Source organism: Ovis aries, chromosome 2 (genome assembly GCF_016772045.2).
Source record: "Ovis aries strain OAR_USU_Benz2616 breed Rambouillet chromosome 2, ARS-UI_Ramb_v3.0, whole genome shotgun sequence".
NCBI classification, from domain to species: Eukaryota; Metazoa; Chordata; class Mammalia; order Artiodactyla; family Bovidae; genus Ovis; species Ovis aries.
Genome location: NC_056055.1, coordinates 86,380,286 through 86,405,904, shown reverse-complemented (window position 1 = coordinate 86,405,904; position 25,619 = coordinate 86,380,286). Strand labels below are relative to the sequence as shown.

At 41.6% G+C, this 25,619-nt stretch overlaps 1 protein-coding gene across 2 annotated transcripts in view; it reads right to left on the bottom strand.

Annotated features, from left to right (window-relative positions):
• The window catches only part of ADAMTSL1 (ADAMTS like 1), a 1,118,714-nt gene extending 1,095,061 nt beyond the window's left edge, over positions 1 to 23,653 (bottom strand). For both annotated transcript variants that reach the window (XM_042244881.1, XM_042244882.1), the window contains exon 1: positions 23,375 to 23,653. In XM_042244881.1, the coding sequence (XP_042100815.1) occupies positions 23,375 to 23,461 (87 nt within the window). In that variant the 5' untranslated portion in view covers positions 23,462 to 23,653. The remainder of the gene's footprint in view (positions 1 to 23,374) is intronic.
• Between the last annotated feature and the right edge of the window lie 1,966 nt (positions 23,654 to 25,619).

The following is a 25,619-nucleotide window of genomic DNA, read 5'->3' as shown; positions in this document are numbered from 1 at the left end:
GCTTTTTGCTTCCCTTCTTTTCACAGCTATTTGTAAAGCCTCCTCAGACAGCCATTTTTCTTTTTTGCATTTCTTTTTCTTGGGGATGGTCTTGATCCCTGTCCCCTGTACAGTGTCACGAACCTCTGTCTATAGTTCATCAAGCACTCTGTCTGTCAGACCTAGTCCCTTAAATCTATTTCTTACTTGTACTGTATAATCATAAGGGATTTGATTTAGGTCATACCTGAATGGTCTAGCTTTATAATTTGCGGAAAAAATTGTGCTCTTAAAATGTCATCATTTCCACAGTTCCTCAGAGATCCTACAGCAAGGAAAGCCAGCCAGTATCGAAAGGATCTCATCTGGGGACAGTGACTGGGTGATCCCTTCCAGCACTCAGTTTCCATTTGGTCAGGAGGATTTCCTAATATCTGACTCCTTTCTGTAGTTTTCCAGTTAACAGTCAAGTCAAAGTTAAGTCAAAGTTTCTAGGAACACCTGCAGCTAGTAGAACAAATTATGGGGAACACTGGCTTCAGTGGGGCCTGAAACAATGACCAGAAAACTGAAGAAGAACTATTTAAGCACAAGGTCGTGGAGATGACACACCACCCTTGGCAGAAGGAGGGAAAGGAAAGATGCCCTGCACAGCACCTGGACGATCCCTTTGAAACTGTTTCCACTTTCAAACACAAAGATTGAGGTAAACCTTATGAAATTTTTAAGAATCAAATTACATGAAATTCATGTTACTCAATACCCAAGAACCCATGTGAAACAAGTTTGCACATAAGGCCCTTGTGCCTTATGTCATTTTACAGAACTGTTACGCCTCCCTGACAGCAGCTCCACAGAATAGTTTAAATGCTCTGCTTAAGCACACACCCCATCTAAATTAGAGACGAGTCCACACAACTACTTGCTGGAACCTATGAAAATCTTAAATTCTAATTCAAACATTTGGACTCTAACAAAGAACTTTTTTTTTTTTCTCTCCAAGTTTTAAACCCATGTGTATTTCAAGAGGAAAAGAAAATCCATCTGTTTCTGATTCATTGATGCTTAACTCCTCAGGATATCACTAGAGAAGAGTTATGGGGTGTCCACGTCACTTTCCCCCTGCTTAAACTCCTATTACTTTTCTTCTTTAAAGTAAGCAGGTGTACTGTGTCACAATTAAACAGATATGAATGCTAAAACAGTATCATTTTGATTTAAACCTTAAGATCCATGTGTTTTAAAAGAACGTTGTCCCTTTTGCCTGATTTCTAAGTGTGTGATTATTTTGGTGATGACGATGCTTTTTATTTTAAGCAAGAGGGACATGAAGAAACATAATATGGCCAATCATAGGCCAATTCTCAACTAACCTCAACTGTTGTTGTGTTGTTTTTGTTTTTTTTTTGATAAGAGGTGCCTGAGTAATGATCAAAAATGGAGCTGAAATCAACAAGTAAACCAAGCATCACCCCCTACAACCTACAAGGAGTTATTACCAAAGTTTATTTTTTTCACAATCAGAATTCAGTTGTTGCTTTTTTTTTTTTTCTGTGTAACAATGTTACAGAATTAGAAACTGCATTTGAGACCAGCCCATGAGAAGGCAATGGCAACCCACTCCAGTACTCTTCCCTGGCAAATCCCATGGACGGAGGAGCCTGGTAGGCTGCAGTCCATGGGGTCGCTAGGAGTCGGACACGACTGAGTGACTTCACTTTCACGAAAGCATAATTAGCAATAAGGGACCTAAGTGCAGCACTGGCTTTATCTCATAGGAGCACAGAGCTGTGCAGAAACATGCACTGTGGAGTCAGAAAGGTCTGGGTTCCAATTCAGCTCAGCTATTTACTGCTTGTTAATTAATATCCAGGTCACTTTTATCATTCCATCATCCCTACCATGGACATAAAACCTTCCCTGAGAGGGCTAGCTTGAGGAGTAAAGAAAAGGCCAATCCACAGCCTGGCCCACAGCTTTTATTATTATGCCTCATCAGTGCCTGCTTTCTGAGAACTGACTTGGCGTGTCTAAGCTGAGGAGTCCAAGGTTCTCCTCAGTGGCAGCCGTGCATGAGGCACATGGCAGACAGGCTGGCTAAGACCATGACTGCAGAGACAGCCAGCACTGTGCACAGAGGCTACAGAGAGCCAGAGGAGCAAGAGCTCTTCACCACACTCTCTCCTGCATGACCAGCAGGTGTAAAACACATCCCTGGGAAACCTGTCAATACAACCCAACCAAACACATCACCCTCAGACCCCAAGTCACATGGAAAGCATCAAAAAATCATTATAAAACTCACTGCCAGTACCACTGGCAGCTTCTCACTCTTCCAGGGAGTACTTGAAAGTTTATTTGTGGAAGGGGACTGAAGCTGGCCAATTTCACGCAAAAGCCCATCCATGCAGGCAGTGGCTAGGCTGGAGAGAGATTTGGCAGTCAGCAGGGGTGGTACCTGCTCTAGGCCCTGTGCCTCTGTTGTGCCTGGTTGGGTGGAAAATTTTAACATGAAAGCTGGCAAGAAGCAGGTAAGAAAAGGGAGAGACCTCAGTATAATCCAGCAGGTATTTACAGCCTGAGTGGTGCCCCTGCCCACGTTCACAGATTGTTCGAGATAAAAAGGGCCTCAGAGATTAACTGGTTCAAGCCCTTACCTTTTACAGATGGGAGAGGAAGGCTCACAGAGGTTACGGTGTTTGCCTGAGGTTGCACTGCCAGTTATTTGGCTGAGGCAGTACCCAGCCCGTGTTCTTTCCCTCACAGACCCAGGAGGAGAGAAGACATGGTCATGACCCTGGCCTCTGTAATCTGTGAACTTCTACTAAAGTGTATCTTCAATCTTCTTCTATGCCTATGGTGCCAGTGAGTTCTGAGTACACCCCAACAGTTAGTACAAGAAACATCATTTTTAAATGAACCACAGTGGTTTAAAAATCCAAGAGACAATGAAGATGTCAACAATTTTGGAAAGTTGCAAAAAGAGATAACAAGTCTGTAAAATGGCATAAGGAACAAGCATCTTAGGTATAAAATTTCACATAGAAAGTTTTTGTTTAGCAAATAACATGGAAACTATGCTTAGAAAAACTACACACACTCATGATTGTCCCCAGACTGGGGTAGTATAAATGAGCATAAATACCGTGTTTTTATAAAGCTGCTGCTGCTGCTGCTAAGTCGCTTCTGTTGTGTCCAACTCTGTGCGACCCCATAGATGGCAGCCCACCAGGCTCCCCCGTCCCTGGGATTCTCCAGGCAAGAACACTGGAGTGTGGGTTGCCATTTCCTTCTCCAATGCATGAAAGGGAAAAGTGAAAGTGAAGTTGCTCAGTCATGTCTGACTCTTTGCGACCCCATGGACTGCAGCCTACCAGGCTCCTCCATCTATGGGATTTTCCAGGCAAGAGTACTGGAGTGGGATGCCATTGCCTTCTCCGTTTTATAAAGCCTGCCACGTATGCCCCTACCTCAAGGCTAAATACTAAATAGCTAAATACTAAATAGAAAGCCTTGAGGTAGAGGCATACGTGGCAGGTTAATTGAACAGCATGAAGGCTAATGTGGGTGGAGCATGGACAGAAGGAAACTATGGTGCTCTAGAGGCCAAGTGACGAGAGATGTTACAGGAAAAGGGAAGGATCATTTGTGTTAAGTCAAGAAAAATGAGAACTGAGAAAGGTCCATAGCATTTTAGTACCATGAAGGTTATTGATGGCCTTGGTAGAAACTGTTTGAAAGGACTAACTGATATGAAAGCTTGATGACAATGATCTCAAGAGATAAACAGAACAAATACAGGCAACTCTTTTAAGGAGTTTAGATATAAAACAGTGGGCAAATGGAGTGGAGAATGACGGGCCATGTAGAATCAAGAGAAAGCTTTTATGATGGAACAAATAACAGCATGTTTGTGGACTGAAGGGGGGAAGTCCGGTATAAAAGGAAGAGAGGAAGGGAGAAAGGAAGGCAGGAGATGCAGAAAAGAGGGGAACTATCAGAGCAATGTCTTCAAAAAGGCAAATGGGGATGGGATGTGGGACCCCAAGTGGAGAGACTAGACTTTGCTAGGGGACCAGATGGATAATTTATCCATCATAAATGGACAGAAGTCACAGTGTGTGAACTAGATGAAGGTAAATAGGAAAAACTTGGAAATTTTCTTCTGATAGTTTCTATTTTATTAATTAAATAGGAATCTGTGAGTGGAAACAAGGAAGAAATTGTGGGAGGTTTGATCAGAGGAGAGAAATAAAATACTCATCTGAGGGAGTGAGAGAGTGAAGAGAAATGCAGCAGGATTCCTGAGCAGTCCAAGGGGCCCAGTGGAGGACAGTGATCTTGACTTTAAAGCAATCACATTCGCCTGCACAGGTGGGGTTAACTTGAGTTAAGGCTTAGCCGAGTGAGTGCACCAAAGAGACAGGAAGAAAGAAACTGAGGGGGTGGTTATCATGACTGGCCAAGGCATGGCTGGCTATTCCTTATCCCACTGGCTAAGGAAGGAAGGTGAGTGAGTCATAAGGAAAACGTGGTGGAAATTAGGTCTTGTAGGTCCCAGGAGACTTGAAAAATTATGGAGTTGGGGATTTTGGAGGAAATAAATTGTGAAAAATAGCAATGAATTTTAGAGAGTAAAATACTCAAAACTGAGATAATGTGGGAATTACAATATTGTAAACACAAGACTTTGATGCCCTCTGACCTATACATGCTCAATAAACCTGCCCTGGACACCATATCTAGCTTGTCCTTAGTTTCAGTAGTAAGAGCAATAATTCCTTGTCTGCAGGCCCAAACAGAATGTAAAACTCGCTGTCAAAGGCATACACTGCCAAGGCCAAAGCCAGTCCCAGTGCCGAGAAAGCCATTTCCATTGAAAATTATTTGGTATCCTAACAGCAAAAGGATAAAGAATACAAAGATATTGAAACAGGGACTTCCCTGGCAGTCCAGTGATTAAGACTTCGTCTTCCAATGCAGGGGGTGTGGGTTCACTCCCTGGTTGGGGAGCTCCACCTGCCTCATGGCCAAAAAAACCAAAACATAAAACTTAAACAAGATTATAACAAATTCAATGAAGACTTTAAAAATGGTCCACATAAAAAATTCTTTAAACATAAGAGGATATTAAAACAGAAGTGACTTGAGGCAAACAACCCCCCAAAATGAAATAGAAGCAAATATCCTTGAAGTGCCTGTGGTGAAGATCCAATGACCGGCCACAAGAATATGCAAAAACTGTACATAAGTGAGGTAGGCTTGATGATAGCTGCCAAAGGTAAGCTCCTGTCATGCCCAGTGACTGGAGAAGGGGCCTTTGCAGATGTGGTTACATTAAGGATTTTGAGATGCGGAGATTATCCCAGATTAGCCAACTAAGCCTTACAAGCCACAGCAAGAGAGAGGCAGAGAGAGGTTTGACACACACGGGGAAGGTGATAGGAAGACAGAAGCAGAGACCAGAATGATGGAGTGACAGCTAAGGAAGACCAAGGCATGGCTGGTGGACTCGGGTGGCTAGGAGAGGCAAGGAACTTAACTGATTCTCTCACAGAGTCTCTGGAGGGAGCATGACTGTGCTGATACCTTCATTTTGGATTTCTGGTCTCTATAACTGCAAGAAAATACATTTCTCTCATTTTAAGCCACATAGTTTATGATAATCTATTATAAGCAGTCAAAGGAAATGCATACAGTTGAACCTAAAGTCAAAGGAAATGCATACAATCGAATCTAAAGTGTGTCTACTGAGCATGGTGCTAGGCAGGGCACTTTAGGAGGACCCAAGACATACAAGGTTCAGTTCTCTTCCTTAAAAATTTTGATTGTCAAAAAAAAAAAATTTTTTTTTGACTGTCTAGTTAATTGCTCTGAAAGAAGTGATCGATCAAGTGCAGAAAATAAGAAGTCAAGCCACTTCTAGATCTGTGTCCTTAAATGTGGGGAAGAGACCATACTATTTGACAAGAGGAGTTATTCTGTAGATAGAGGATTCCTGAATAAATTCCAAAGAGCTTGCCCTTTACTCATATTTGTTTCTATATATATATATATATAAAACATGGAGAATAAGCTGTTGTAATAACCTGATTCCTTAGATCACTGTATTCAGAATGAAAACATTTTCTGGGATAGCCTGTACGAAAGGGAATATACTAATCCCCACCCAACACAGAGAAGATTAAGAAAATGAATGAAATAAATTTAGCAGAAGGGCTTCCTGTCATCTGTTTCAAAGTCTCAACTTCAGAAATCACCCAGGAAACTAATGACTCTATAGGAGGAACCTTTATAACTCAGAGAGAACTCTCTATGGTCCCTTCAATCCAAAGTGCATTCACCCCTCAGCAGCCTTCTATCTGAAACAAAACCAACTAGACGCAGAATGTGTAAGAGGTTGAAACTAACTGGCAAGCTGCTCAACGTCAAATTCAATCATTTCCCATGTTCCTTGAAAAACAGCCTCAAAGACCCACACACTACATTCAGCTCTAGCTGTTCCACAGCCTGGACCCGCGCTGAAGCAATTGATGGGGAGGTGGTGGCAGACCGCCCTGGAGGTGCCAGCCTTGGCTCTCAGCAGCTGCTGCTTTGGACTCATTACCAGTGGCAGCTAAACACACAATCTAGAGCAGCTGCAAGGAAGGCAAGCTTGAGCTCACGGTTGACTGACTGGCTCCTGAATTCTCACTCAGGAAGCATCTCTCTGACAGCCCTTTTCTACTTGGGGAAGACCTAGAACAAAAACCCAGCTGAAAACAGTACACTGCCAAACAGAGGGACATTTACAGCTAGCCATATGCAGATTCCAACTAAGTGTAAGTTAAGGGCTTCCCCGGTGGCTCAGATGGTAAAGAATCTGCCTGCAATGCAGGAGACCTGGGTTCAGTCCTTGGATCTGGAAGATCTCCTGGAGAAAGAAATGGCAACATACTCCAGTAGTCTTGCCTGGAAAATCCCATGGACAGAGGAGACTGGGCGGGTTACAGTCCACGGGGTCACAAAGAGCTGGATGTAACTAAGTGACTCTCTCTCTCACACACACACACACACACCCATACACACACACACACACTCAAGTACTGTTGCTGCTGCAGGAGTTCTACAGACCATTTCTACCCAGCTCCTACTTTCTGTCTTGTTCCAAATAAGACTTTATTTTTTTGTGTGTGTAATTAAGACCTCTTTTTTTCTCTTGGTAATATGGTTTTTTTGTAATAGGAGTAGATGATGATTACACCCCCATCTTGCTGCAAATCAGCATCACTGTGCAGTCCTGCTGAGCTGCAAATCCTGGAATTTGGGGGTTCCCCATCCAGTGTTGGCTGGAACTTGAGCGTAAACCTTTCTTTTTTTAGGTATAAAAACAAGTATTTATTTAGAATGAGAAAACATATTACAAATTAACCAAAACTGAAAACTCATACTTAATCACAAAACCTGGGGTAATAACATTACTTATTATTAACTATCCGATATATATTAAACCTCCTTTCTAATGCTACCATGGCACCAAGAAGGATGTCAGCAGGACCTCAGCAACCTGCTTTGGGGTTAAGTTCACAGCTGTCAGAACTTTCTGATAATGCCAGTCAAACCCTTTTCAGCTTCAGCAGAAGCAGAGAAAGCAGAACAATGCTGACCTGAAACTGCATCTTATGCAAAAGGAAAAACCAAAGAGCTGAAAGGGGCAGGAGGTGGAAACTGCTGACATTTGTTGAAAAGCATTAAACTGGCCAATCAACCTGTTTGAAATTTTAGGATTTAAAATGTACAACCTTTGTCTATTTGGAGGTGAGAGGCGGTCTGCAAATGCTGTGTTTTTTACCTCCCAACTTTTCTAAAAGGGTCACTAAGTTACAGAGTTAGATGGATGGTGAAGGGGGAAAAAAAGGCACAAGTCTCAAAAGCTGGTCAATAACAATGAAACAGAAGTTAACACAGCCACCCACCTAGCCCTCTGAGCTCTGAATTCAGTCTCTTTCTGTGAAGGAGAAGCATTGAAAGAACAAACACAAACAGCACAGAAGAAACACCCGGACTTGTATTTCTGCTCCCACCCCCTGGCATAGGGAAGAATGGCAAACCCGGAGGATGGCCAGGTAAGCCCTGGCCCAGATAAAAGCACACTATCATGACTTTGCAGATCAATTACAACTGCCTTGTGGTATTATGGACCAGACATGCAATAGGTCTTTTTTTTTTTTCTTTTAACAAACAGACACTATTTGATTAGTAGCCCCATGGGATCAAGAACTAGTTTTTATTTGTAGGACATCAAAAGAATAGGACTTATCAGGTGATCTGGGAACTGAAAACAGGTCTTTGGTTAAAAAAAATAAATAAAGGCTCCATTTTATTAATGACAACGTTGCCAGCAGCCCAACCAGAACCCCACCTGGGCTTTCATTCAGCTGACAAGATGCCAGTCTGCACTCTCGTGAACACAACTACACCAGAAGAGCCTGGGAAGATTAGTTCTTATTTAAATTGTTTTGTTCAGTTAGGTGTATATAGCCCCTCTCTAACTTGAGCCCATTTTCCCTGATTTCAGTCCACCTTCTCTCTTTCAATTTTGAAAACGATGAAGCAGACAAAACCCTCTCCTAAAATAAAGCTCACGTATTCCTGTTTTTAGTGATTCCCACTCTCAGCATCTTGGACTTGGCAAGGGCCCCCAAGTTTCTGAAAGGGATTTATAAATCCACGTATACCCAAATATCAACTATACTTTACACATATGTATGACTTTCCAAGGATATGATGGAGGAGACCAGTTTACCTCCTGAGTTCAGAGCTGTCTTCCCAGTCTCCCTGCCTAGGACGTGCAGCCATGTGGTTGGGTTCATGTCGGGGGATAAAAGGCATTGCAACCCTACTGGAGATCTGAGTCTGGTCAGGAATGCAAAAAATGGATGTGGGCAGGAGTGATGCATTCCACTCCCAAGATTACCCCAAGAAAACCTCCCATGCAATTCTCAACATTCTCCTCCACCCCTCCCATCCAGACACAGACACCAAGGTGACCTTGGAAGCCATGCATTATGGACAGCAAGTCCCCATCAACTGAGTCCCTGAATGGCTGCTTGGAACAGAAGCTCTGCCTCCACTTCAGCCCTACCAGTTGAACTCATATTTGAATAAGAAACAAACTATTTTATCAAAACACTGATATTTCAGGATTTCATTGTTATAGGAACAATAGTTTCCTCACCTAATGTATGTTATAGCAGCTAGCATTTCCTATACCTCCTATATGTATACATATATAAAGCTGTTGTGATGAGCAATGTATAATTCATTTTAATATTTTTTTTAATTTTGATCAGAACACAACATAAATGCATACATACATTTAAAAAAGCAATACCAGGTTCAGAGCAGTTTTATTTCATTGTGTATTTTCACAAAACACTTCATTAACCCTTTTTTCAACAATTCTACATGCTGAGCTTAATGTTATATATACAGAGGAAAGCCAGTCAGTCTCTGACCTCAAGTTTACAATACATTGGGATGGCAGACATATAATAAACTTACAAATAAATGTATCATTTCAGCACTGTGAGAGAACAACAGCAAAGATCTAATATAGACTGGAGCAAGAGAGTTGGAGGACAGATTCTTCCAGAGCAGTGATATCTAAGGTGGAGAACAGATGTGTGAGCAGAAACTAATTAATTAAAAATAAAGAAATAGCCCTTCAGCAAAGAGAACAACTTGTGCAAAGGACTCTAAGGTAGGAACAAGTTTGATGCCCTTGAAGAACAGAAAGGAAGCCTGTGGGGCTAGACGGGGGTGAGCCAGGGGAGGTGGGGCAGACAGGGGGAGAGAAGGGGAGTTCAGTAGGAGATGCATCATGCCAGGCCTGAAGACCAGGAAGAATCAGTAGTCTTGGTCTAAAGCATACACTGTCACCCAAAGGTGATAATGCCTCCTGAGGGGATAAAAAATTGGTGCCTTGGAGGGGGAGAGGAAAGGACTTAGATAATAAAATGGACTGAGGTTTTTCAAAGAGCCACAGCACACGGAAACAGATCTGTTTGCCATGACCCTTAGAGGAAAAATAACGTGCTAGGCATATATTGTCACCTCTCTGAGAAAAATGTTAAGATCTGCAGGTTACATCCAAGACAAAACACCAGAATCCATTGGCTTTGTTGATTCAGTTGAACTTGCAAGAGGAGAGTGGAGTATTGCTCAGCTTTTGTTGTAACCAATGGCAGAAGATCCCCAAAGTAAGCCTATTAGTTCAACATGCAAATAAATGTTTCCTGTCCCTGGCGAATGGTGAACTAGAAGTCTGAAGAGGAAGAGGTTGCCTCTCTTTTGTATAGGAAAAGCAGCACACGTAAAGCAAGATAAAATGCCAATGTTCACAGCAACATTATCCACAAAGGCCAAAAGGTGGAAGAAGCTCAAGTGTTCGTCGACAGTCGTACAGAAAGACGAAATGGTTAAATTCATAGAGACAGAAAATAGAATGGTATTGCTGGGATGGGGGGGTGGGGAATGGGAAGTCATTATTTAACAGGTACAGAGTCTCAGTTTTGCAAGATGAGAGTTCTGTACAGTGGTTACATAATGATGCAAATGTACTCAATACAACTATACTTCACATTTAACCATTAAGATGTAAAGTTTATTATATTTAACAATTATAATTTTTTAATTTGAGAAGTCAAAGTTAATTCTAAGTGGTTTTACAGTAATGTCAAAGACCCTTTGTTCACGTATATACACACAAGCAGAAAACTTAAAAGATCTAGGTCACATCTCGGAAGTCCAAAATCATTAGCAGAACTAATGAGGTTGAAACAAAAGCAAGAAAAAGAATATTCTGGATTCATGATAACGTTAGGTTATATTTTCAACTGTCTTGAATTCGATTGGGCCAATAAAACGTGAGCAGACACAATCATCTGTCACTGAGTGGAAGCATTTAATTGTCAGAGCAAGGCAGAGCAGAACTCGCCCTTCCCTGCCCTGACAGCTATGGAAGCGCAAGACGGAGCTGCAGTCAGCATGGATTCCTCAGCGCACACGATGGGCCATGCCCTCCTGACAACCCGCAGGAGACGCATGGCTTAGATGTGTGAAGCCACTATGATTGTTTGTTACCACAGCCTCATCTAACCCATCCTGACTAATGTAGAGTTAAAAAAGTAAAAAGGGAATATGGGAATTTGAATTTCAGCTTAATCAACAGATACTCTTTAATGGTAAAAATCTTTTATTTCACTGCAACTGATTTCTGAAAGAAACTTCACAACGATCATTCTTCATTAAGTGTACCAGATATAAGCAGAAAAGGAAACATCTTTCCTGCATGTGTAAGATGACATCACAGACTGTGCACGACTCAGCGGCGAGCACGTGCCTGTTTTGTTTGGCCAGATTGTGGTAGAGATGCGGGGGACATCCTGAAGAAGAGGCCCATGACACAGTTCCTTCCTCCCCTCCAAGAGCGGAGCAACAGTTGCTACATCACACTTGGGTCGAGAAGGTGTTCAGCAGCACATCCTCTCCCTTTCAACAAGTGTCAAGTTCCTGAATGCTTTGGACAGCTTTCTAAATAAGTATCTGTTAATCTTCCAGGGGCATGTGACTCGAGAAGAAAATACACAGAAGCCAGTTTCCAGCAGGTTATGTGTGGCGGGGGGTGGGGGGGGAGTGTTGAAGGGGATGTGTGGAAGGGCAGAGGGTTTTCCCTTCCCTTCATGCCCCAATCATTGTTCGGCTGCAGCTGAGGCTATTCCCAAACATCTGAAAACCATTTATAAAAAAACGGAGGTCACAACAAACAAAGACACTTTAAGCTGGTGGTTCATATCTTTAGTTCATGATGTAACTAGACACTAAAGTAATAGTGTATGCTCTGGTGGGAAAAAAATCACTGAACTGAGTTCTGAAATGCGTGGTCCACTCCCATCTCCCTAACAGACTGGGACGTGTTGCTCAACATCCTCAGACCTTACTTCTCTCCTCCATAAATAAGATAGACCAGACCAGTGTTTCCTGAAATGTGGTCTTTGGTCAAACTGCGTCTGGGGATCCTCTGTGCCAGGGGGTCCCCAACCTCTGGGACTAAAGCCTGATGATCTGAGGTGGAGCTGATGTAATAATAACAGAAATAAAGTGCACATAGATGTAATGTGCTTCAGTCATCTTGAAACTATCCCACCCCTCCCCCCTCGGCCCCTGAAAACATTGTCTTCCACAAAACTGGTCCCTGCTGCCTAAAAGGTTGGGGACTGCTGCTCTATACGTGGCGAGGGGAAAGGGGTATCTGTACCAAAGGCACATTCCTCAGACGCATCTTCTTCTGTGGAATCCAGATCTCCAAGAGTGAGACCCAGGAATTGGTTTTTCAAAATGTCTCAGTTTCTAGTCCCACGTGTGTGTTCAGTAGCTTCAGTGACTCTTTCCAACCCTACGGACTGTAGCCCGCCAGGTTCCTCTGTCCACGGGATTCTCTAGGTAAAGATACCGGAGAGGGTTGTTATGCGCTTTTCCAGGGGATCTTCCCAACCCAGAGATCAAACTTGTGTTTCTTTCAGCTCCTGCATTGTAGGCAGACTCTTTACAAACACCCACACACTTGTGTGTATAAATAACCTTGCTGTATACCTGAAACTAACACAATATTGTGAAGCAATTATACCTCAAAACTTTTGTAAAGTTTCTCAGCTTCCAGTCGCACAGCTTTAATATTTGAGTGATCTTTGGAACTGTGCAGAAGACCAAACCGTCTTATGCACAATGAAGTTTCTAAACCAAGAGACTAAAGGATCTCTAAGGCCCCTTCTGGTTTTATAATTCTATAGACATGAGTAGAAATGAAAAGAAATATATAGCTCCTGCACCACCCACTTATCCCCTTAAAAAAAATTAAAAGAAAGAAAGAAAAATGCTTAATTCTCTACATAGAGATCATCCTGGTACAAAATATTAAAACTGATATGGTATTACATACTAACCATTCAAAACTACTTCCCCATTCATTTGCCTTATCTCCCTTCCTCACTACAAAAGCCCTGAGCCTCAATTGCACCTTAGAGAATAAATTTTAATACCACATATGATATTTTAAGGCCAGATCTTTACATCATGTTAACTCCATGTTCTCTCATAAAACTGTTTCCAAACATGAACATCAAAATTTGTAAACCAATAAAATATTTCTGTGCTGTATCTGAGCAAATAGGTTAGACTATTTATTTAAGCAAAGAATGTGAAATACAGTTATTGAAAGGCTGAAAACTAAAACATAAAAACGAGGATGGAGAGAGTACGTATTCCTGTGTGTGGCAACTAAGAGGCAGTCAGTCAGCATGAATTCTGTTCCCTGGAAAAAGTCTGACTCTCTAGGTGCAGAGATAGTCAGTAAACCCAGAAGTAGAAGCTCTGTCTTAGGAACTCAAACCTAGTGTCTTTTTTCTAATACTGACCAAAGTTTTACTTACACTGGGAAACAAAACATATGAGTCACTGAAAAGTGAGTATAATAACCAGAACAATCTTTAATGGGATTTGGAAATGGATCAAGACAGGAAAATAGAAATAATGAAAGAGAATAAATAGTGCTAACTTCCAGTTAAACATGGCAGGTTGAACACTATTTTTTTCCCCCATTCTCTCCCAAATGTCTGCTAAAATAACAGTAAATAAATAAAAATGACAAGAGAACTGGAAAGGACACAACAGCAGACAAAAGATGCCAATAAATTTTTGTAATATGGAAAGCTGGTGGAGGAATTGTAACTGACTTAACAGAACTGCGCCTGCAACAGGATATAATGATGGGAAGGAAGCAAGACCATTTGGCCTGTAAAAGCTCAGAAAGGCTTCAGACATGGAGGCACCTGAGGCTGCCAAAGATGGGACTGAAGTTTTGGCTATAACTAGAAAGAGTGTGTTTCATGTTATCAAACAAAGACTGCTGAATAGTAAAACTGAGAAAATCTTTCAGAAAGTATAATAAAAAGATAAAAATAAAGACAAGGAGATTTTAAGAAATATATGGTCAATCCAAGAGGCTAAAATATTAACTGAAAGGAATTTAAAAAAAAAAGGCAAACATAAACAAGGCTGGCAAGAAAATTATCAAAGACATGTGAAAATAAATGTTTCCCAGTCTGAAGGCTGTAGATCTACTGAATTCCATGAAGACCCTAGCACACTGAATTCAAATAATCTACACCAAGGCACAGCATCTTGAAACTGTGGTTCAGAGGTTGGCATATAATGACCTGTGGTCCAAATCTAGCACACCACCCATTTTTGTAAATAGTTTATTGCAATTATTTACTTGGAACAACTCATTTCTGTATTGTCTATCACTGCTTTCCTGATGGGGCTTCCCAGGAGGCACTAGTGGTGAGGAATCTGCCCCTCAGTGCAGGAGACATAAGAGACTCGGGTTTAATCCCTGGGTTGGAAAGATTCCCCTGGTGGAGGGTATGGCCACCCACTTCAGTATTCTTGCCTGGAGAATCCCATGGACAGAGGAGCCTGGCAGTCTACAGTCCACAGGATTACAAAGAGTCAGACACAGCTGAATCGACTTAGCACATACACATGCTTTCCTGCTATAATGGGCAGAGTTTAGTGGTTGTGGCAGAGACAGTATAGTACACAAAGCCTAAAATATTTTCCCAAGGGAAATGAAACTTATGTTTGCACAAAATCTTGCACATGGATGTTTATGGTAGCGATATTCATAAAAGCCCAAAGGTGAAACAACCCAAATGTCCCTCTGGAGACAAATGGATAAACTAAATATTATATATCCATACAGTGAAATATTATTCAGTTATAAAAGGAATGAAATACTGATGCATGCTATAACTTGGAAGAACCTTGAAAACATGCTAAGTGAAAGAAGCCAGTCCTCCAAATTCACATATTACATGACTCCATTACATAACTGCATCCACACAAAAATCCAGAGTAGGGAAATCTACAGAGAAAGAAAATATGTTATGGTTGTTTGGGATTGGTGAGTGGTGGAGAGTACGGGTAAGCTAAAGAGTACAAAGTTTATTGGGTTTTTTTTAGGTGGCCAAAATTTCTAAAATTGACTATGTGATGGTACGCATATCTGTGAACATAATAAAAATTATTGAATTAAACACTATAAGGGGTGAATTGCATGATATATGTATTATATCTCAAAGCTATTTTAAGGAAACTATATTAAAAGATAGAATAATAATATACTATTTGGCACACTGTAGTTATTACAAAATAGTAATACTGACCACTGGGTCTTTAAAATGTGATAAAATATTATGAAAAAATAATAAAAGGAGAATGAGAAAGAGAATTAGGAAATCACACCATAATGAAAATTTAATAGAATATAATAAATCACATTAAGGAATGCTGCAATAACAACAAAGGCACTATATTAAAAACACAAAGAATTAAAATGGTTATCTAATATTAATATAACCAAACGCAAAGTTGATTTCAGGACACAGACTATCACCATGGATAGATAAGGTCATTTTTAATAATGATGGAAGAGTCAAATGTGCCAAAAAGACAATTCTAAATGCTTATATAACAGAGATTCAGGACAAATAAAACAAAAACTGATAGAACTACAAGGAGATATAAACAGACAAATCCACAATGGTAGATGGAGACTGTGATATATCTCACTCATAACTGATACTATATCAGTAAAGATGTAGAATATTTTCATAAAACTTTCAACCAACTTGACCTAAATGACATTTATAGAGTATACCACCCAACAATAACGACCAATCTGGAAAATTTAGAAGAAACATATTTGTAGGAAGTTTAATTTTTTTTCAAATACACATAGAACATTTACCAAGACAGACTATATTCTGGGCCATAAAACAAATGTCAATTAACTTAAAATGATTCAAGTTATATAAAGTGTGTTCTCTGAATACACTGAAATTAAATTAAACATAAATAATTGAAGCATATCTGGAAAATCTCCAGATATTTAGAAACTAAACAATTCATTTCAAAATACCCATGGCTCAAAGAGGAAATCAAAGGCAAATAAAGTATTTTGAAGTGAAGAAAAATGAAAACATATTTATGATATGCCACTAAAACAGCACTGGAAAAAAAATTTTATTACTGGAAATCTTTGTTGGAAAACAAAAAAAAAGATCTTATATTAATGACCTCAGCATCACCTTGATACCATAAGAAACTAGAAAAATAGAACTTATGAAATGCAAAATAGCAGAAGACAGAAAATGGAATGTGTCATTTTTAGTGTAAAAATCTGACATTTTTCTATTAAGAAAACAGAACAATGAAGGAAATCTATGAAATCAAAGCTGGTTCTTCAAGACCTATAAAATTTTTTAAGCCACTAAGCAGATTGATACTCGAGTATTCTTGTCTGAGAAATCCCATGGGCAGAAGAGCCTGGCGGGCTATAGTCCATGGGGTCAAAAAGAGTCAGACACAACTTATTAACTAAACCACCACCACTTCCAAGCAGACTGATAAAGAATAAATATATAACCAGTATCAGGAATGAAAGAGGTGACACCCCACACTCTAATATTAAAAACGTAATAAAGGAGCATCATGAACTACTTTATGCCAAGAAACTCAACTGAAATAAAATAGACAAATTCATGAAAGATACAAACTACAAAACCTAACTCAAGATTGAATATGAATAGATAACATGAATGGCCCTATATCTACTTAAGAATTTAAATTTGAAGTTAAAAATCTTCACATTAAGCCAATTCCAAATCCAGATAGTTTCTCCGATGAATTCTATAGAACAATTAAGAAAGAAACCACACACAATTTCTTCCAGATCATAAAAAGAAAAGGGTATTTCAACCCTGATACTAAAAACAGATAATAACATTGCAAGAAAATAAAACTGCTGAACAATATTCTACATGGACATAAAGACAAAAGTTATAATCAAAATTTGGTAAATCAAACCCAACAATATAGAAAAAGGGTAATATATTGTTACCACATCAAGCTGATCCCAGGAGTGCAAAATAGGTTTAACACTCAAAAATCAATTGACATAATTCACTATATTAATAAACTAAAAAGGAAAAGTCATATAGAATATATTCAGAAAAAGCACTTGATAGAAATCCAACATTCATCTCTGATTAAAAAAAAAGAAAAACTGCGTAAACAAAGAATAAGATGAATTCTGATAAAAGATATTTTCTAAAAAATCTACAGATAACATCATACTTTATGGTGAAATATTGAATTATCATTCCTTAAGACTGGGAGTAAGCAAGGATATCTGTTCATATCACTTCTATTCAATTGTGAACTGGAGGTGCTAGCCAATGTTATTAAACAGGAAAACAAAATGAAAGACATTCAAACTGGGATAGAATAACTTTTTATTTGCATATGACATGATCATATGAGTAGAAAATCTGAATATACCAAAAAACTGCTACAACCACTACGCGAAGTTGCAGAAGATAAAAACAATACACAAAAATCAACTGTTTTTATAAATTAACAAGGAAAAATCAGAAGCAAAAATTTTTTAAAGTGCCATCTAAAAGAACATCAAAAACATGAAATATTTTTAATAAATCTGACAGAAATATGTCAGATTTTTACACTAAAAATGACCACATATTGTTTAGAGAAATAGAGACCTAAATAGAGGTTTAGCATGCTCAAGAATCATGAAACTCAACATTGTCAACAGACTATGTCATTCGAAATAGATCTATAGATTAAAACACTCCCAATCAAATTGTTGAATGCATTAAAAAAAAAAAGTTGGTAAACTCTCTTTAAAATTTATATAGGGTAGCCAAATCAACATCCTTGAAAATGCGGAACAAAGTCAGAGAAATCACACTTTCTCAGTTCAAAATTTATTGTGAAGCTACAGTACTCAAAACGATGGAGTACCAGCATAGCAACAGAAATATAATTCACCAGAACAGAATAAAGAATCTGAAAAATAGTCCCATGTATACAGACAACTGATTTTTAACAAAGGTGCAAAGGCAATTCAGCAAAGGACAGTCTAGTTAAAAAATCTTGCTTTAAAACAACTGAAAATCCATGGGTAAAAAAATGAACTTTGACCCATATCTTGCACCACATACAAAATTCAAAACTGCACATAACCTAAATGTGAGACATAAAAATTTTTAAGGAAAAAACCTGTGTGATCTTTTGATCTTATTTCTTAAGAAAAGCAAAACCACAATTTACCAATAAACAATAAATTTAACTTCATCAAAATTAAAAACTTCTGCCCATCAATATATCATATCAAGAAAATGAAAAGACAAGCCACAGCCTGGGAGAAAACATTTGCAAATGATAAAGGAGCTATAGCCAAAATTCATAAAAAATTCTCATAACAGGAGAAAAAAACCCGATGAGAAATAGACAAAATATCTGAATATACATTTTGCCTAAAACATTACATAAATAAATCCATGAAAAAAATGCTCAAGGTCATCAATCATTAGGCAACTGCTCATTAGAACCCAGAACAAGCTACTAGGATACCAATTTGCATGGCTAAAATCAAAGCCTGACTTCAGCTGGTACTGGCAAGGATGCAGAGGAATGGCATATTGCAACCTTCTGAAAAACTGGCATTCTCTTAAAAAGTGAAACCAATGATTCAGTCATCCCACTTTTGAAACAAAACTATATCTCCATGCAAAGATATATAAACATATCTTTATAGCAACTTTCTTTGTAAAACCAAAAACTGGAAACACACAGTTCATAAATAGGTGAATGCTGATGGACAACAAAGTATAATATTTCCACATAATGTAACACTACTTAGAAACAGAAAGAAACGAGTTATTGGGAACATGCTACAGCATGCTGCTGCTGCTGCTAAGTCGCTTCAGTCATGTCAGACTCCGTGTGACCCCATAGATGGCAGCCCACCAGACTCCCCCGTCCCTGGGATTCTCCAGGCAAGAACACTGGAGCAGGTTGCCATTTCCTTCTCCAATACAGGAAAGTGAAAAGTGAAAGTGAAGTCGCTCAGTCGTGTCTGACTCTTCGCGACCCCATAGACTACCGCCCACCAGGCTCCCCCGTCCCTGGGATTCTCCAGGCAAGAACACTGGAGTGGGTTGCCATTCCCTTCTCCATGGATCATCTCAAAAAACAAACAAACAAACAAACAAAACCATGCAGAGTGGCAGGGAAAAAAAGAGAGGGGGGTGTGGTAATCTACTCTGATTTTATTTACATAAAATTCCAGAAAATGCAAACTACAGTGACAGAAAGTAGATCACCATTTGCATGGTGATTTAGGGTGTGAGGAAGGGTAGCAGGAAGGGATTACCATTTAGAAAGATGGTAATGATGACCCTATATGCAAGACAGCAAAAGAGACACAGATGTATAGAACAGTCTTTTGGACTCGTGGGAGAAGGCAAGGGTGGGATGATTTGAGAGAATAGCATTGAAACATGTATGTTATCATATGTGAAACAGATCGCCAGTCCAGGTTCGAAGCATGAGACAGGGTGCTCAAGGCTGGTGTGCTGGGATGACCCTGAGGCATGGGATGGGGAGGGAGGTGGGAAGGGGGATTCAGGATGGGGGGAACACATGCATACCCATGGCTGATCCATGTCGATGTATGGCAAAAAAAAAAAAAAAAAAAAAAGCACTACAATATTGTAAAGTAATTAGCCTCCAATTAAAATAAAATTTTAAAAGGGATAATGAGGAAACTCTGAGGTGATGGTGTCACAGGTGTGTGTATATATATGTTAAAATTTATTAAACTGTATAGTGTAAATATGTGAAACTTACTGTATGTCAAAAATAACTCAAAATACTATAAAACAAATAAACAAGAAAATAATGTTGCCTTTGGGACATGGGATCTGACGTTAGGAGAAAGGTTAGGGAAAAAACAGGGTAAGAAGTTGCTATATTTCTTTATAAGCCCTTAGTAATTTTTTTAACCATGAAAATTATTATCACAGTAAAAATAAAACAAGAGCAAGAATATATAAGAGAACAATAAAAGAGAAAAGAAAATGTTTCCTTCGAGGTCTTTAGCTGAAACTCAGGTGCCGGCAAACACACATTCTTTCCAACCATCCTGTTTTTAACCTCATTACCAAATTCCTAACAACGGTAGGATTTAGAATACCACGGTAAGTCAAAATATTCAATGTTAGTATTTGAAAAAGCTATCATTGGCATGCCACCATAAGAACATGAATTGCCACTAAGTGACATTTTTAAGCAATAGTAATGGATTTGTGCTGATCTAGCCACAATCCTCTCCAACAACCTTGTTTATTTTTACAGTGGTTGCTACAGATGACTTGTAGAAATCATTAAGTAGTTGGTAACCTCTAGTGGTTAAAACAGTTAATTATGTACTTCCTTACCTGGGAGCAGTTTGGGCAATGGGATGAATTTGAGTTCAGCTGATGAAGTGAAATTGATATCAGTAAAATAATCAGTTTCTTAAGAACCCAAAGAGTGAGCTACCTTCCAGTTGCACAGGGAAAGAACTACAAGTTAGGAGGGTAATTCAATCAGGATCAAAGAGGAATAACCCCTGAAAGCAGAAATTCAGTGAGATTTCTGAATAATTTTTACTTGCATTAAAATTGTTCTTTGGACTTTGATAATATAACTTAGGTGTAGTTCGGTTTAGGGAGCCAGAACCTCTTAAGCAAAGAGCCTCCTTTAACTATGGGTGCAATATATACAAGAGTTTTGATAAGTCTGGTAGTCATGCCTTTATGTTCTGAAGAAAAAAACATTTAAAGAATGTATAATATAAATTCCAAACAGTGTTCCAATCCTTTGGCACTGGCTATTGGTTTGATTTTTTCTTGATTTGATACTAAGTATCCTCAAGTTTCCAGTCTGTTAAATTCACTGATAAGGTATAAAATTCATGTAGTTTAAAAAAGAAGTGTTAAATTGTGTTGCAAGATCAGCTGCTTCTGACCAACACCTAAGTATTATATCTAAAGTGTACTGCATTCAATAAGAATACAGAACCCATCTACCACTTTAAACCCTCTTCTATCCCTTCCCTGACAAGTTTAGTCAGGCTTCGCACATGTGGACAGCAGCCCTGCCAAGCAGAACAAGAAAAAGTCATTTGAAATTAAGCAGTAAACCACTTCCAACACACACACACACACGGCTCAAATCTGCTTTCATCATCTTCACCCAGAAGAAAGTTGGTTGAGAAGAAAAGCAAGGAGGAACAGGTGTGTAACACTGGGAAAATCAGTTTGTCCTAAATGTCAAGAGGGCACCAAACGACTGGAAATAGGTCTAAACAAGCCCAGTGTTTAAAATGCATGTATATATGTGTGTGTGAATATATATATATATAGGCAGTCTGTTGAAGTATATTTTTAAAAACCAACAACAAATACACAAGTCTAAGAAACTACTTCATGCATCTTTGCATTTTCTTTAGCATCTTTGCTGGTTTCAAATATTACCAGATAGTTTACCAAAGTATCAAGGATAAGGCAGGATTTCTACCCTTATGATTATTTTAAAGTAAGACACAAGGTGTTCAGTCTCGAACTGGGTTAGATGCCAACCTGCCTGGTGATGCTAGAGCTAGCAGTTCCTTCTAGAACACAGGCCAACACCCTCATTTTACAGATAAAGAAATCGAAGGTTAAGGGCCTTGACTAAAATGACACATCTAGTTAGGGACAGAGCCAGGACTGGAAGCTGCATGTTAACCCTCTCTCCCCTAGCATGTCTATTAGGCCCTCTTTCCAGTTCTCCCTTGAGTTTCTTTTTGGGCTGATGACTCTGTTAGAACAGGTCACTGTAAGGCAGGTCATTCTGACACCATGGTTTTCAACCCAGCTGCATAATGTAATCACCTGGGAGCTTTATAAGCCCCAGTGTTCCACCTTATCATCATATACCCCTCAAGGACCTTGATGCAATTCAGCTAGGGTGGGAGCCTGGCCCCAGGAGTATCTAGAGCTCTCATAGGCAATCCTAACATGCAGCCACCTCTGAGAAGGCCTGCCCCTGGAGGAAGGCATTTGGGGAATAAAACTGGCTCATAATTAACACAAGGTTTTGCAAGGGTTTTTCTGGGCTCCAATCTAAGCAGGTGTTCCCTGTTGAAAATCTTTATCACTTCTTAGCCTAGTCTCTGTCTGTCAGGTTCCACTGGGCTCTGGGCCCTTCTTAGCCCTCATTCTTGGTCCTTGCTCATCCTCTAAAAGTCCACCAATGCAATCAAAATGATCATTAAAACAGAAATCTGAAAACAAGTTTCAGAAACTGTTAACTAAAAGCAAAGGAAGGAAATCCCCCGATTTGGACAAGTCTCCATAAGCAAAACAGAGGAAAGGGAGGCTATCTGGCGATAATTCCGGCCAAGAGTACTTGGGCATTTTCCCAGAATTACCCAAGTAATCCTGTGAAAAGCAAATCTATGTAGGCTAAATTATGTACAAACTGCCTAAATCATGAGTTTTAATCAAAAGTTACCTGACTCTGGAAATCCTGAAAGCCAAGGACACCACATGCATCACGGGGTATGAATGACCCCCGCCCCCTTCCCCAAAGCAGCTCTCTCCAGGGTCTTTGCTGTAATAAACCAGAGCCAAGCCAACTGTGAATTAGACACCCTTCCAGGGCTCTTCTGCTCTGCCTCGGGCCAGAGCCCACCCGGTCAAGAGAACTCAGTTCCTATAACCCATCTGGCTTGGGAGAAAACTCCGGGAGTATGTGAAGGGGGTGTGGCGAGGGCGAGTCCCCCTGCACCAGCCACCACGACCACCTATTCTCCACTGCAGAGCGTCATGGAGCCCACCTGGTCTGCCATCCACACACCATACAACCGCCCCCAACTCTACCGGACGCGGGGGGCCCTAAGGTGACAATGTCAGAAGTTTACTGGGCCCAAGAAAGGACAGAAATGAGGAGTGTCCCAGCGTCCGAGCCTTCCCAGAGCCGCCTCAGCCTCCGCCAGAAAAGAGAGAAGGGATTCCTTGAAGAACTGACTGTCCAGAAGGGTTGCCGGGGGCGCGGGCTCCCTGGGACAGGGCCGCACCCAGACTCAGGCGCCACCTCTTCGCCTCGACTCTGCCCAGCTGGAGGCAGGACCAGGGCGTGGCGGGAAGCCGGGACGCGGCCCCAGGAGGCTGGGCAGAGACTCAGCTCAGGGGCTGATACCGCCAGCTCCGGGATCGCGGCGAGGGGCCGCCTTAGCTCCAACCCCGCGCCACCTGTCCCAGCTCGGGTGGCAGCGCAACCCTAAGACAGTCCCTGACCAGAGCGAGCGCGCCCCGAGCTATTTAGCACTTCCCGCAGTGGCACAGCCTAAGAGAAAGTTATCAGGAGGGGGAGGGGACACAAGACGCGCAAACTGCCCTACCTGTCCGGCGACGCAGAGCAGGCACCAGGTGCCTCCGAGGATGCGGGCCAGGAGCCCCGAGCGCTGGGGCGCAGCCAGCCGGGCCATGGTCCCCCAGCGTGGAGGGAGGGGAATCCTAGGCGAGACCCCACCCTGCAAGCGGTAGCCGCGTCCCGCGTGGGCTCCGGGGCTCCGCGTCGGCGGGCTGACGCGGGATGTGAGCCTGCGGGGCAGAGCTGAGCTGGGGCGGCCGCGCGTGCTCCGAGCCTCCCTGCGGCCGTGGAGCCGGCGGCTTTGAATGGGAGCGCGTGCGCTGGGGGTGGGGGCGTTATTTGTGAATGTGCTGCTTGTCTTGGCTCCGGATGGTTCGCGCTCCCCCTTCCCCCCCACCCCCAGCACCCCCTCCGGCTCCTGCTCCTCCCCTCCTGTGTCAGCCCAACGAAGGCGGGGAGCGCAGACACCCAGCCGCCCCGGCAGCGACCGCTGTGCGCGTTTCGGGAAACCCGAGCGGAGCTAGGCGCTGGTTCTATTTATTTATTCTTTTTAAAGGCGGGGGGAGTCTTGCGCGGCACACCTTGCTCACGTTGGGAATGCCTCCCTGCCTGTCCTGGGAGCGTGCGGGATGAGAAGCTAAGGCTTTCCCCGGATGCTGGCGCTTTCCCGGGACGAGACCGAGAGCCAGTACGCCTTCCCTGGAGCTCGGCGCGCTTCAACCGCCCTGGGAACCACGCAAGACCTTCAGGGAGTGGGGAAGAGTTTGTGTGGGGGGTGGCTGGGGTGAGTTTCTAAATCTCAATACCCCACACAATGATTTGGGGAACCAGACTCTGGGCGCGCAGAGAGATTCTCCCGTGGAGTTAATTTGTTTGGCATCCTGGGTCTGGGGTCCCTGACACCTAGGTAGGGACACAGAGACTCAGGAGCCGGCATTACACATAGGGAGCCCAAGAAACGGGTTGAGTGAGAATGAATTTGCTTGCTATCTTCTTGTATGGATGGATTTCTGAGGGGCAAGCCAGGACCCCCCCTTCTCCAGTGTGGGCAGCACTCTTAAAGACTCGAGGCTTCCAAGCTTTCTTCCAGCAAAAAACAAAGGTCTTGCCTTTTTGAAGTTCTTTGCCACTGAGACCCAGGCTCATCTATTCCTGAAAACCTGACGCTCCAGGGCCAGCCTTCCAAAGCATCTTTATAAGAAATCAAGTCCCCCACCCCTCTTCTAACCATCTTCCAGGCCACTCCACCCCTCTCAAACCTTGGCAGTGAGCTAGCAGAGGCGGAGGGCTGGCCCCACTTCAGTGAACTCCGTATGATAAGAGGATTCAGCCCAGTGCTGGTGAAATAACTTCTCTGAAGTTCCCACGTGTGCCCATTGGGATGAACCCTGCATAAGATGTCGATGGGGCCATACTCCTCAGCAACTATTCATCAGTCCACATACTCCAAAAGCCAAGCACTGTGCTTAAACATTGTAGCTCATCAGTGATCTGGAAGATTCAGATCTCGCCCATGTTAGTTGCCTAAACAGACCAGACACAGACCGCAGACAATGAGAGGCACAGTCCTCCAGGCAGAAGTGCCCATAGGAAGTGAATGTTACATGTGCCAGCAGGAGCATTTGTGCCCAGAATAGTGGGAGTTTGTTCTTGTATATGGTAAAGGAGCTAGTTATGTGTATATTTGAGTACCCAAGGCGCAAAATAAAAAAAAATAAGAAGTAGAAAAAATTTTTCATTTGAGTTTAGAATCCCAGAAAGTCAGAGCTGGAAGGCCCAAATCTTTAGAAAATTTTTAAAAGGAATTTGGGGCCAGGTTTTCAACTTGAATTGATAAAGAGTCATGTATGGATGTGAGAATTGGACTATAAAGAAAGCTGAGCACTGAAGAATTGATGCTTTTGAACTGTAGTGTTGAAGAAGACTCTTGAGAATCCCTTGGACAGCAAGGAGATCCAACCAGTCCATCCTAAAGGAGATCAGTCCTGAATGTTGATTGGAAGGACTGATGCTAAAGTTGAACCTCCAATACTTTGGCCACCTCATGCGAAGAACTGACTCATTTGAAAAGACCCTGTTGCTGGGAAAGATTGAAGGCAGGAGGAGAAGGGGACAACAGAGGATGAGATGGCATCACCGACTCAATGGACATGAGTTTGAGTAAACTCCGGGAGTTGGTGATGGACAGGGAGGCCTGGTGTGCTACAGTCCATGGGGTCACAGAGTCAGACACGACTGAGCTACTGAACTAACCAACTACATACCTAAACCCC